We start from the raw sequence: 12,500 nt of genomic DNA on the forward strand, positions 1-12,500 counted from the left end.
CACACACACACACACACACACACACACACACACCAAACACTCCTTGTGAAAGGAGGGGGTCTGTAGCGGCAACTTCAGAGGGTTTTTCTTTCCACTGGGACGGGTGGGGAGGGGGGGGTTCGGGGCGGGGCGGGGGTGACGAGGTTGCAGTGGGGGAGTCGGATTTCTTTATAAAAAGAGACTTAAAAACAGATGGAGAGAAAAGGGAAAAGAGAGAGAGAGGCTGTGAAGAAAGGAGGGCAACAATTCCTTCACTGTTGAAGGAGAAAGTCTTCTGTCTGGGCGCCAGTCATTTATCATTCTCTCTCTCTCTCTCTTTTCTCTGCTGCTGCAAGGTAAAGTGTTGGAGGCTGTTCAGTTTTCAGCTGGTTGGCAGGCTTACATCACCAGGGAATGGGCTTACAACACATACGCACACACACAGGCATGTACTGTAAGCAGACCAAGCACACAGAAACCTGTGTGCGCACGCACACACACATGCATATGCACACACACACACACACACACACACACACACACACACACACACACACACACACACACACACACACACACACACACACACACACACACACACAGTTTAACATTTGCTTGATGGTGAAACTTGCACAGGATATTATGGCTGTAGTATGTGATGTGTATAGAATACGTTATTCATTAGTTAGTCATACGATATGCTATAGCACTAGGAACAGGTCTTGAGTGTGGACTGAACTCTTAACAAACTACTTCCTGCTCTGATATCAGTGTTACAGTCCTAGACATGGGTGACATTGGGTCGTCACTGGGAAACATGTTTTAAGGATAGAACCCGCACAGAGAGCTGAGCTATGGTTTAGACTTATTTTATTTATAGCTGTCCAAGTTAACGCGTTATAAACGAGTTAACGCGAAATCCTTTTAACGCCGTCAATTTTTTTAACGCGCAATTAACGCAGTGATGTTTGAGCCTCGGTGCACTCCGTAGCATAGAGAGTGAGGAAGCGAATGCACTGACAACAGTCAGTGCGAGATGCGGCTAGCAGCAGGGCTAGTCGTAGTATGAGACAGACAAAACGGCGTGGATTTTTGCAGCAGACAACCACAATCACAACCACAATATTACCACTGACGGCGTCGCGCACAACAAATACGGAAGAGTTGAAACGGCACATATGTAGACAGCGCGAGCCCCAGACACACACTCCCAAGAACAGGAGCGGCTCCACCTTGTACATGAGCACATAGCCTACCTGTACGTCCTTTATACAGTGCTCCCCAGATCCCCGCACCAATACGCTGACAGTGACCACCGAATGCATGCAACAACGGCCAGAGAACTTGGCATACTGTATGCCTTGGGTGCCACACATCACCAACGAACCATCACAGTGTCATTACATCATAACATAACAGCTGGGTTTCTCATAGTGAACTAGTAACACCAGTCCAGGGTGCCTCAGAATACTTTGATAATATTTAGAATTTATCAATAGCCAATTACTTCAGTTAAACCACTTTGGGCCCTCTAATGCCTCTATGCTTGCTTTGTAAAACACCCCTGAGTTGCACTGTACTTGAGTTATTTTTTTCCATACACCAACTCTCTTCACCAAAAACAGCCGATGTCAATCTACAAGCTCTTGTAGCATTTTGTAGTGAGCTTGTAGATCTGCTACTTTTGGTGAATATCCTCTTAGAATAGGGATGCTTTGGGCTCAGAGTCTCTGCCTGATAAAGGCCTAATATCTCCTCTAGCCAAAAGGGATACCCCCTTTAGGCTAGTGGTTAAGATGCTTGGCTTTGGTTCCATTAGTTTGACTGCCCAGTTCCTTGAATAGCTGTGCACACTGCATAGATGTAAAAGGTTTGCTTATGTTGGAAATGTTTGTACATAAGACCCAAAATAAAACAGACCCTTAATTTCAGCTGCTGTGGGTTATGAAGTTAAAATGCTTCGTAAGTCAAGTCAACCATTTAAAAAAATATATATACAGAAGTTACCATAATAAAAATATCGATTGGACTCTTTGGCTCAACTCTATGATTGCAAACCGTTTTAATTTCTCCTCAACAGCATGAATGCACCTTATCACCTTATCTGACTTTATCTGAGTAAATGGCCTACATCTCAACTCTTAAGCAAGATATACTTGTATATAACGTGTAAAAAATAAATGTGTAAAAACACAGGGCAGATGTGTGTACGCGTCGTACACCCCAGCCCGACACACACACACACACACACACACACACACACACACACACACACACACACACACACACACACACACACACACACACACACACACACACACACACACACACACACACACACACACACACACACACACACACACACAATACAAACGTCTTCACACCCAGAAGCAACAATTTCTTTTCAACTACACAATAAAAAAAGAGAGAAAAGTGGTGAAAAAGTCTTTTGAGATGAGACCCTTTCACCCTGACAGAGAGAGAGAGAGAGGGAGAGAAACCTCCCCTTTTCAATTGGTAAGCATTCAGCCAGAGAACACAGGCATTCACCTCCCGCTCCATCTCTCTCTCTCTCTCTCTCTCTCTCTCTCTCTCTCTCTCTCTCTCTCAGCCTCTTTCTTCACCTCCTCCCTCTCTCAGCATTTCTCTCCCTCTCTTATAACTCTGTCTGCCGTGAAGACAAGGTAAACACCAGTAAACCAGTCCGTGTTGTTTAGATACCAGACACCACGTCACAGTGACGAACAGCGCCGTTGCAACTAAAAAAGAAAAGCAGTCCGTCCAGGCCGTCCACACAACAACACACACACACACACACACACACACGTTAAAAAAAGAAAGAAAGAAAGAGAAACAATAAATGGAAAAACACAATGGATGGCACAAGAAGGAGAAAGCGAGAACAGAGAAGAGAAGCGAAAGGGTCATTAGAGTTAAGTCTATAATGAGTGAATGTGTGTGTGTGGGTGTGTGTGTGTGTGTGTGTGTGTGTGTGTGTGTGTGTGTGTGTGCGTGCGTGCGTGCGTGTGTCAAAGCAGAGCAGCACTATGCACCAGGGACGTGCAGAGAATGTTAGAGAGGCAGGGGCTGACATTTCTAAAAGGGCCTTTTGGTGAAAATATCGAAAATAGCAGACCTCCAAGCTCACAACGCATCGCGCCGCGACGCGTTGTGAGACTTGGAGGTCGGCTATTTTCGGTACTTGATACCACACTAAACTATAAGCATGAAAAAAAAGGCAATACTGGAGATGTGGCGTAACGGCAATTCTTTCAACATAAGATGATGCGTTCGAGTTCAGGAGAGTTTGGTCAAGGGAATTCTCTTGAATGCTGCCTTCAGTTATGGCATGGAAAGAGGGGCATTTGCATGTCTTTCACCTTAGTGAAAACTGCATTCATGGTCTGGAGAGGACACTATTTTACAGACGGATAAAAGGGCAGGGGCTCAAGCCCCCTATTCATGTCTATGTGTGCACGTGCCTGCAGTGCACCCCCCCCCCCCCCCCCCCCCACACACACACACACACACACACACACACCCTCTTCAGTCCCATTCACAGTGCTGAGGAGCAGAATGGAGGAGACGGGGGAGGCCTGCATTAGGAGAGTTTAGTTGAAAAGAGCAAGGAACAACTGAACACAATCCTCCCAGCCCCCCTCCCAGGGGCGTCACAAGGGGTAGGAAAGTGGGTTACTAGGGCCCAAGGTGGTGGAGGGGCCTTAATTATTTTATACTTTAGCTATTGAAAAATAGCAGATATACAAGCTCACAGCGCGGCACCGAGTGCCGCGCTGCAAGCTTGTAGATCTGCTATTTTTGAAAAGCCGTGAAAATGTGTGCAAATCTTTGAATATATGTATTTTTTAAAGCGAACATTTGTCACTCAAATTTTGCTTCTGGGGGGTCCCTGGAACTCAATATTTTGAGATGGGGTTCCGTGGCCAAATACATACCATTTTGGGGGTCCTTCACATGAAAAGGCTTGAGCACCACTGACATAGAAACATATAGGTTTTTTCAAAAAACCTCAGAAGGATTCGAAATATTAAAAGATTTTCACGATTTTTCAAAAAAATAGCAGATCTACAAGCTCGCAGCGCGGCACTCGGTGCCGCGCTGTGAGCTTGTATATCTGCTATTTTTCAATAGTTAAAGCACAGGGGCCCCGCAGTGAATCCTTGTACCCAGGGCCCAGAATTTGGTGTGACGCCCCTGCCCCTCCTCCTGCCTCTTCATCTGAACTCCCTCCTCCACTGGCTCTCAAACCAACGTGGGATGGATCGACCTCCAGGGGACCCAGGCAGGCAGGGTTCCCTGGGGGCCCCGGCCTCCCAGGGAAAATGGGAGGTTGTAACTTTTTTCCCTTTTTAGCGGGTTATTTTGCTCCCTGGATGGATGTTAGAGCAGTGGTTCCCAAACTCTATGTTCTATTCTCTCCATTCAAACGGCTATTTTCAGCAAATAGGTTTGGTTTAGAGGTAAGACTCTCGCAGTGGTTCCCAAACCTTTTAGCTCGTGACCCAAAAAAAGAAACCAGACGTTTGTTTGCCCGCGGGACCCAAACTATAGTGAAAACAGCAGATCTACAAGCTTGTAGATCGGCTATTTTCACTACTTCTTAAACATTTTGTTTTCAAATGTATGGAATTTCTTTAGATTTTTCTTTTATTTATTAATGGGATTACTTAGAAGAATCATTGCATTCTTCTCATTCATGAAAACCTAAATATATAGGAAACAACAAATGAAGGGACCCATAAAATGTGTCTGTTACCCACAGATGGGTCCCGACCCAGTGTTTGGGAACCAGTGTGTAAAGCTAGTTGCACACTGCTGCGTTTTTTCGTTGCGTTTTGGAAATCCGAAATCCGTAAAAAAGAACAAAAAAAAAAGAAAAAAAAAAAAAAAGAAACGTTTTTCAGGCCAAGAAGAGAGAGAGGAGAGATGGAGAGAGCAAGGGACCCAGTGGTGACAGTTGCGAAAATTGGATAAAATAAATACGAAACGGGTGGAGTGCAACCAGCAAACGTGTGCAAACGTGACTGACATAACGTGAGGTCGATTTATTTACGTATATACGTGCTCCGAAATACGCTCCGATATTCGGCCGAAAAAACACAGCAGTGTGCAAAGACCTTTAGAGCAAGGACAGGCTGGTTTTACTCCTGCCGTTGTCCAACAACACAGTGTTGGCCGCAGATTTTCGTTGTTTATTTCTTAAGCCATTTTGCAATAGCGGAGCCGCAGCCAGACGCTTTAGCGATGTGGGTGTCCTGGGCATGGACACGTTTTCATGGCATTTCTTTTTTTAACTTTTATAATTTTTATCCCACGATTTTGCAACCCATTTTCACCCAGTGCCAATTGCCTATGTAATCCTGGACTCTGCTCTCCCTCTGCCGCGCCTGGGGAGACAACGGACTGCTTCCTTCTATGCATGAGTAGTCCAAGTTGCTTCTTTTCACCTTACGGGGGAGTTTCCCCGGTTTGGACATAGCGTGTGAAAGGAACACGTTATTCCAAACAGTTCCTTTCCCCTCCATCAGGCGCCCCGGCTGGCCAGCGAGAGGTATTATAGAGACCAGGTTTACTGCATGTTTTTGTGAGGCTATCAACCCTAGGAGACACGGGGAGAACCTGCAAACTCCACACAGAAAGGCCCTATCGCCAACCCCACCTAGGGTGTGGGCGCTGATGATGCGGAGGAGGGAACACGCCCACAGCGTCCCCTGGCAGGAATCAAAACCGGGACCTTCTAGCTGTGAGGCGACAGCACTAACCACTGCGTCAACGTGCCCCCCTTCTTTTTTTTTTGTTAGATTTCATGGCATTTCTGAAAAACGTGTACGTATGACTGGTTCCATGTTTCACCAGGCAGAAGCAGCATCCAATGTTCATTGATTTATCTGTTTGGGTAGATCTCTGCCTCTCACACTTCAGCCTCTCTCTGTCATTTGGCTGATGCCTACAAAGACCTTGCTTTTGTTTAAAAACAAATCAAAAAGAAAACAGTGTGGGCAGGGACGATCTGGAACTTTCAATGATGGGAAGAGCAGAAATGCTATTTTCTATCATGCCATTAAAACATGTAAATGTAACGCTCCTCCCATAACAATATTTACCTACTCACTCCTGCTGGGGAAATTCCGTTGATGTGATCGCTGCCCACATGGCACACATAGCTGTAGACTTGCTCAATGACACGACAACTGGTCATATTCAACACATTGCTGGCCAGGCCTGGGATGGAACCTGGGCCAACCGGGGAGGAACTTCTGCTAAGGTCATTCAGCTATGATGACGCCCTAACATCCCATAGCCTAACATCGTAAAAGTATCCAATAACACTGATTAGAGAAGAAATATCAGTTGATAAGAGTAGTAAATATTCGGGGTTAATCCATCTATTTTTTTTACAGTCTATGGTTGCAAACAACATATCTGTTAAGAATTTCCTCTGTGCTGTCTGGTGGCAGCCTCTGGACACTCCCCCTTGTTACCACCACTTGACTCATTACCCAATGACAGTCCGGGTGTGCCCCTTTATAAGCAGACACTCGGTCCACAGCTCTCACTCCGTGCACAGCAGTCCCTGGGTCCACAGTACCCACTTCCACTTCTCCAGCCAACATCCATGCGTCCATGACTCTTGTAAGCATTTGCTCTGTAACAACTTGGATGTATTGTTATACACTGCTGTTTCTTATACATTGCTCTATACCTTGCATTATAATTGTATATACTGTATGTCTGAATGCTAGTCATTAATGTATATTATGTATTTGTTTCTATTGTAGAAACCATGGCATTGGTGAAGGAGAAATACATCTATATTATATACTTTGGTGTCACATCATTCTCTTTTACTTGAGAAACTTGGGTGGTCAGCTCATATCCAGAACAAACTAGCAATATTTAATATGGTCCTTCGAGCCGGAATAGCTGACTACCTAAGAGTGACATTCCAAGTATTTAATATGGATTGGGAACTACAGCTTAACCTGTCCAACATGGCAGAAGCCCTGAAGAAAGCAGAAATTGAAGAAATGGAGGAAATGGAGGAGCTTGAGTGCAGAATGAGGGAAAGACAAACACTGTTGAAACACATTAGCAAATGGCTTATGCTTGATCCATGATCACCAGTTGGCAGTAAGACAGGCCATGGTCATATGCCCACCAGTTCAGGTTGTGTATTCGCACCCTTTTCCACCCCTGCTAAGTCCTGCCTACTCTCAGCCTATTCCCACTTTGCAGCTCATGCTCATAGCACCACCGGTTCGGGTGGTGCATTCACAGCCTATTCCACCCAAGTTAAGCCCTAATTATTCTCAGCCATTTGCCACTTTCCCATTCAACGAATGGTTCTCCAATGTGCCCAGTGCCCCCTGTCCAGGTGTGTCCAATACCTCGCAACCAGGTGTGTCAAACGCCTCCAGACCCAGCGTGTCAAACGCCTCTTAGCCCGGCGCTTCCAGACCCGGTGTGTCTAGTGCCTCCCTATCCGGCGTGTACCACGCCCCCTTATCCGGCGTGTCCAGAGCCCCTCGACCTGGCATGTCCCTCGTCCCCGAACCAGAAGTGTCCCTCGTCCCGGACCAGAAGTGTCCCTCGTCCCCGGACCAGAAGTGTCCAGCGCCTCCCTGTCCGGCGCCTCACGACCCGGTGTGTACCACACCACCCGATCCGGCGTGTACCACGCCTCCTTATCCAACATCTCCAGTGTTTCCAGACCAGAAGTGTCCAACGCCTTCAGACCCGGCGTGCCCCACGCCTCCAGACCCGGCGTGCACCACGCCTCCCTATCCAGCACCTCCAGATCCGACGTGCACCACGTCTCCCTATCCGGTGCCACCTGACCTGGCGTGTACCACGCCTCCTGACCTGGCGTGTACCATGCCTCCTGTTCAGACGTGCTCATCTCCTCGCCAGCACCTCTTCTAGAACTTCCAGTCCGGGTGCCCCTAGCACCACCCGGGTCCATGCCCAGTTCCAAATCCTGTGTGGTCCCACCTGCATCGTCGTCCTCTGGGGCGGCCCCGCCGAAAGCGCCGGTCTTCTGTGTGGCGCCACTCCTCCAGGTATCTTCCAGACCCTCCTCCGGGGCGGTCTCGCCTGCTACGGCGGTTCCCTGCATGGCTCCGCCCCCATGGTCGTCCTCCAGAGAGGTCGTGTCGTCCTTCGTTCCTGACTGTGGCGGCCATTTCTGCTCCTGTCCAGCCTCCGGGCCGTCCGCCTGAGGCTAATGCCTCTCTGCACCAGCAGCAAGATCTGGTCGGCACAGGGCGGCTGAACGCGTCCTTCATTAGCCCCAAGTTTGTGTCCCATATGGCGGCTAAATGTTCTCCTCAGACCGGTTGCCCAACGGTTGAACTTTTTCCACTAAACTCACTGCCACGACAGCATCCGAGGACATTCTCTATATTCACAAGGCGGCTGTTAAGAATTTCCTCTGTGCTGTCTGGTGGCAGCCTCTGGACACTCCCCCTTGTTACCACCACTTGACTCATTACCCAATGACAGTCCGGGTGTGCCCCTTTATAAGCAGACACTCGGTCCACAGCTCTCACTCCGTGCACAGCAGTCCCTGGGTCCACAGTACCCACTTCCACTTCTCCAGCCAACAGCCATGCGTCCATGACTCTTGTAAGCATTTGCTCTGTAACAACTTGGATGTATTGTTATACACTGCTGTTTCTTATACATTGCTCTATACCTTGCATTATAATTGTATATACTGTATGTCTGAATGCTAGTCATTAATGTATATTATGTATTTGTTTCTATTGTAGAAACCATGGCATTTGTGAAGGAGAAATAAATCTATATTATATACTTTGGTGTCACAACTTCTCTTTAACTTGAGAAACTTGGGTGGTCAGCTCATATCCAACAAACTAGCAATAATATTTAATAATATCTAAAATGCTCCTGGCTGGAATTGCTCACCAGAGGATGACCCAATGTTCGTTCCTCTAGCGCAATTCAATTCAATTTTGAAACGAATGATAAACTATTCCGTCCTCCACGGCATGCCAACCTGGACAGGGCATTTAAAGATGCACGAAGTGCTGCTTGCCACGGGCACACACACACACAATAATGCCAAGTATGGCGCAAATTAAATATGGTGGTGGTGAAGATAAGATCTGTGGAAAATTCGGTGCTGCCGAAAGATTTAATAAAACTATAAAAGAGCAGAAGCACATACCGGATTAGAGCACAGCTGAAGAATAAAACAAAAAGGTGAAGTCTGGTACAATGTTGGCCTGTGAATGGAGAGGACTGCACGTCCAGTTATTATGTAATACTGCATTCTTCACGCACGCATGCACACACACACACGCGCGCACGCACGCACGCACGCACACTAACTTTTTTATTAGGCAGTCAGTCGGTCAGTCAGACAGACAGCTGTCCAGAAAAAAAGGATTGTGCGAGCAAAAGTATTGACCTCAAGTCAACTCAATCCCAGAGGCTCAAAACCAACCGTAGCAACAACAACGCAGCAGCAGCGTTGAAACACACTGTAACAAGCTGTTAAAGAGGTGGTGCCATGATTTCCCCCCCACCCCTCTAAAACATGATTATCAGGTATTATGATTAAACTAGGAGGAAGATTTTTTCCAAAAAAGTGTACAGAAAGAGTTAAAATTATGTTTTTATGTGGCCACACACCCACCAGTTCATTGGTATGCGTGGTTGTCATGGTGGGTGGTGATGACCCAGCTGAAGTTAGCCACACCCACGTATGTTGGGTGAATGGTAATTAGGGGAGGGGTTGATTCTGTGATGTAATAAGTATCTGTGTTTTTGGACCGGCACGTTTGACCCCACAAGGTGGCAGCCTACAGCTAAAACCCAAATAGAAAGGCAATACATAATTGCTCATAACAACCACACCAGGGGGTCTAATGAAGTACTGTCAACCTCCTAGACACATGAAAACCAGAAAAAGTACAAAACTATGGCACCGCCTCTTTAACAACAACACAGCACCGTAACAAACACACGTACAGTGACGTGGTTTCTCCTACCTCTATCTTGTCCGTCTTGGCGTCTCCCCAGTACAGTTTCCCAGCGGTGTGGTCGATGGCCAGGCCGTTGGGCCAGCCCAGGGAGCTGTTCAGCAGGACCAGCCTCTCGGTGCCGTCCAGGTTGGCTCGCTCGATCTTGGGACGCTCTCCCCAGTCTGTCCAGTACATGAAGCTGAGAGAGAGAGAGAGAGAGAGAGAGAGAGAGAGAGAGAGAGAGAGAGAGAGAGAGAGAGAATTGAATGTGTTCACTGACTTTTTACATGAATTTGCGATACTATATAACGTCACTGTCGGGCAGAAACCTTGTATCTCCAAGTTTCAAATGTGTATTTTCTTTTGCAAAGTAAAGCCCTGCTTCATCACACAAGGCCTTTACACAAAAGTAGTGAAAACAGCAGATCTACAAGCACACAACGCCTCGCACCTGCGAGTTTAAATCATTTTTAAAATGACAGATACAAAACAAACAGTTTTGGACATACAAGGTTTCCACCCGACAACGACGATAAGATACAATTAACGCACGCACGCACGCACGCACACACGCACACACACACACACACACACACACACTGTGGACCTACCCATTAACAGGGTCCAGGACTATGGCTCTTGGTTCATCCAGGTTTTCAGAGATCAGGATTTTCCGGGAGGTTCCGTTCAGTCTGGTGACCTGTGTTACCATAACGACAATTACAATTACACCACAAAATCATTCCCCCCTTTCCCCCAATTAAGGAATTATATAAATAAACCCCGGCCAAATCCTAATTTATCCATTTTGAAATGACAAATGTAGATTTTCAGCTACTTTTCAAGTGCAGAAAACATTTTATTTAACTAAATCAGTGGTTCTCAAACTTGGGGTCAGGACCCCAAGTGGGGTCCCCAGATTATTTTGTGGGGTCCCCAGATGATTAGCTTAATGTAAAAAAAAAAAGTCTCACTCAATGGTAAACAAACCAACATATTAAGTGTATACAGGGTACTATCTGCACTTTTATAAAGTGTCAAATTAAAGATTTTCAAGACCCTACTAATACCAAACTGGCCAAACTGTTAAATATGATGCAAGCAATAGGCGAACATTGTGAAAATAGCAGATCTACATGCTCACGACGCGGTGCGAGGTGTTGTGAGCATGTAGATCGTCTATTTTCACAATATTTATCTGTGGAACCGAGTCACATTAAATGTAACACCTACAATTCCAAGTGCTTGTCAGGGTGTTCAAATGAGTTTACTTTGAGGGTCATGGCCTAAAAAAAGGTTTGAGAACCCCTGAACGAAATAATGGATTTACTTCGATCAGTGTTGATTTCGTCGACTAAAATTATGACGAAAAATGTTCGTCGATTACCTTTTTTCACTGACGAAAACTAAATAGAAACTAAATAAAAACTAAGCTATGATGACTAAAACTATGACTAAATATATTGACGATTCTGTCAACAAATAAAAACTAGACTAAAATGTCACGGTAGAGACTAGTGGAGAAGAGAGTAGAACTAAAAGACAAGTCATTTTATGTTTGGTTGCACTCAGGTGTTGCTCTCTGCAACCAAGTGTGTAAAATCAGGCAAAAATCTTTTGTCGACAAAATCAACCTTACATATAGACGACAAGAATATTATGATAATATTATTTAGTTGACTAAAACTAGACAAAATCTAAAACATTTCAGATGACTAAACTATGACTAAAACTAAATCGCATTTATTCAAAAGACTGCGACTGCAACTGCTGCCAAAATGAACACTGACTTCTATGCGGTCGGTGCCGGTGTCGGTCCAGTACAGGTTCCTGGCCACCCAGTCCACAGCGATGCCGTCGGGGTGGTTGATCTCCGTGGTCACCAGCGTGGTGGCGTCGCTGCCGTCGATGCGGGAGCGGCGGATGGCCTTGACCTCGTCGTCCGTCCAGTAGACGTAACCTTCCACCGGGTCGTAGTCTATGGCGATGGCATGGCGGATGTTATGCACCTGCAACACGGACAGGAGGATACGTTACATAACAGGCGTCTTCAACGTTTTCAGGCCAAGGACCCCTTGGCTGAGAGAGAGAGAGATGAAGCAGGGACCCCCACAACCTGTTCATAGATTCCATATAGTTTCATCGTTTGACAGCACAATCATCAGTGTATTTTGGATTCATGTAAATTTGTATAATCAGATATTTAACCACTTGAACCGTCAATACTTAATAAACTTGACCTTTCACTCTGTACTTAGTCTGCTCTTTTTTTCCCTCTACACCAAACCTGTGTAGAGGTTTAGAGTCCATTGATCTATATTGTCTGAATCCAATCATTCGTATGTGTGCCATAACGTGATGTCTGTTTTCTTGGTGCCAGGATTTGTTTGTAGGCTGTAGAAAACACAGCGTTTCTTTTGTCCACTTGGCATGTCCTCCTGTCCCAGTTTGTTTAGTACTTGTGACTTTGGCTCTTCAGTGGAACCTGGTCATTGGTCAATTCCTCTGTGT

At 46.1% G+C, this 12,500-nt stretch overlaps 1 protein-coding gene across 1 annotated transcript in view; it reads right to left on the reverse strand.

Annotated features, from left to right (window-relative positions):
- The window catches only part of lrp5 (low density lipoprotein receptor-related protein 5), a 109,387-nt gene that overhangs the window by 43,397 nt on the left and 53,490 nt on the right, over positions 1 to 12,500 (reverse strand). Inside the window, exons 9-11 of the mRNA XM_080737373.1 lie at positions 11,780 to 11,998; positions 10,601 to 10,689; positions 10,017 to 10,188 (exon numbers count right to left, since the gene is read on the reverse strand). Coding sequence (XP_080593499.1) covers positions 10,017 to 10,188; positions 10,601 to 10,689; positions 11,780 to 11,998 — 480 coding nt within the window. The remainder of the gene's footprint in view (positions 1 to 10,016; positions 10,189 to 10,600; positions 10,690 to 11,779; positions 11,999 to 12,500) is intronic.

The sequence above is a fragment of the Nannobrachium achirus genome, assembly GCF_963921795.1.
Source record: "Nannobrachium achirus genome assembly, chromosome: 11".
In the NCBI taxonomy this organism is placed as follows: Eukaryota; Metazoa; Chordata; class Actinopteri; order Myctophiformes; family Myctophidae; genus Nannobrachium; species Nannobrachium achirus.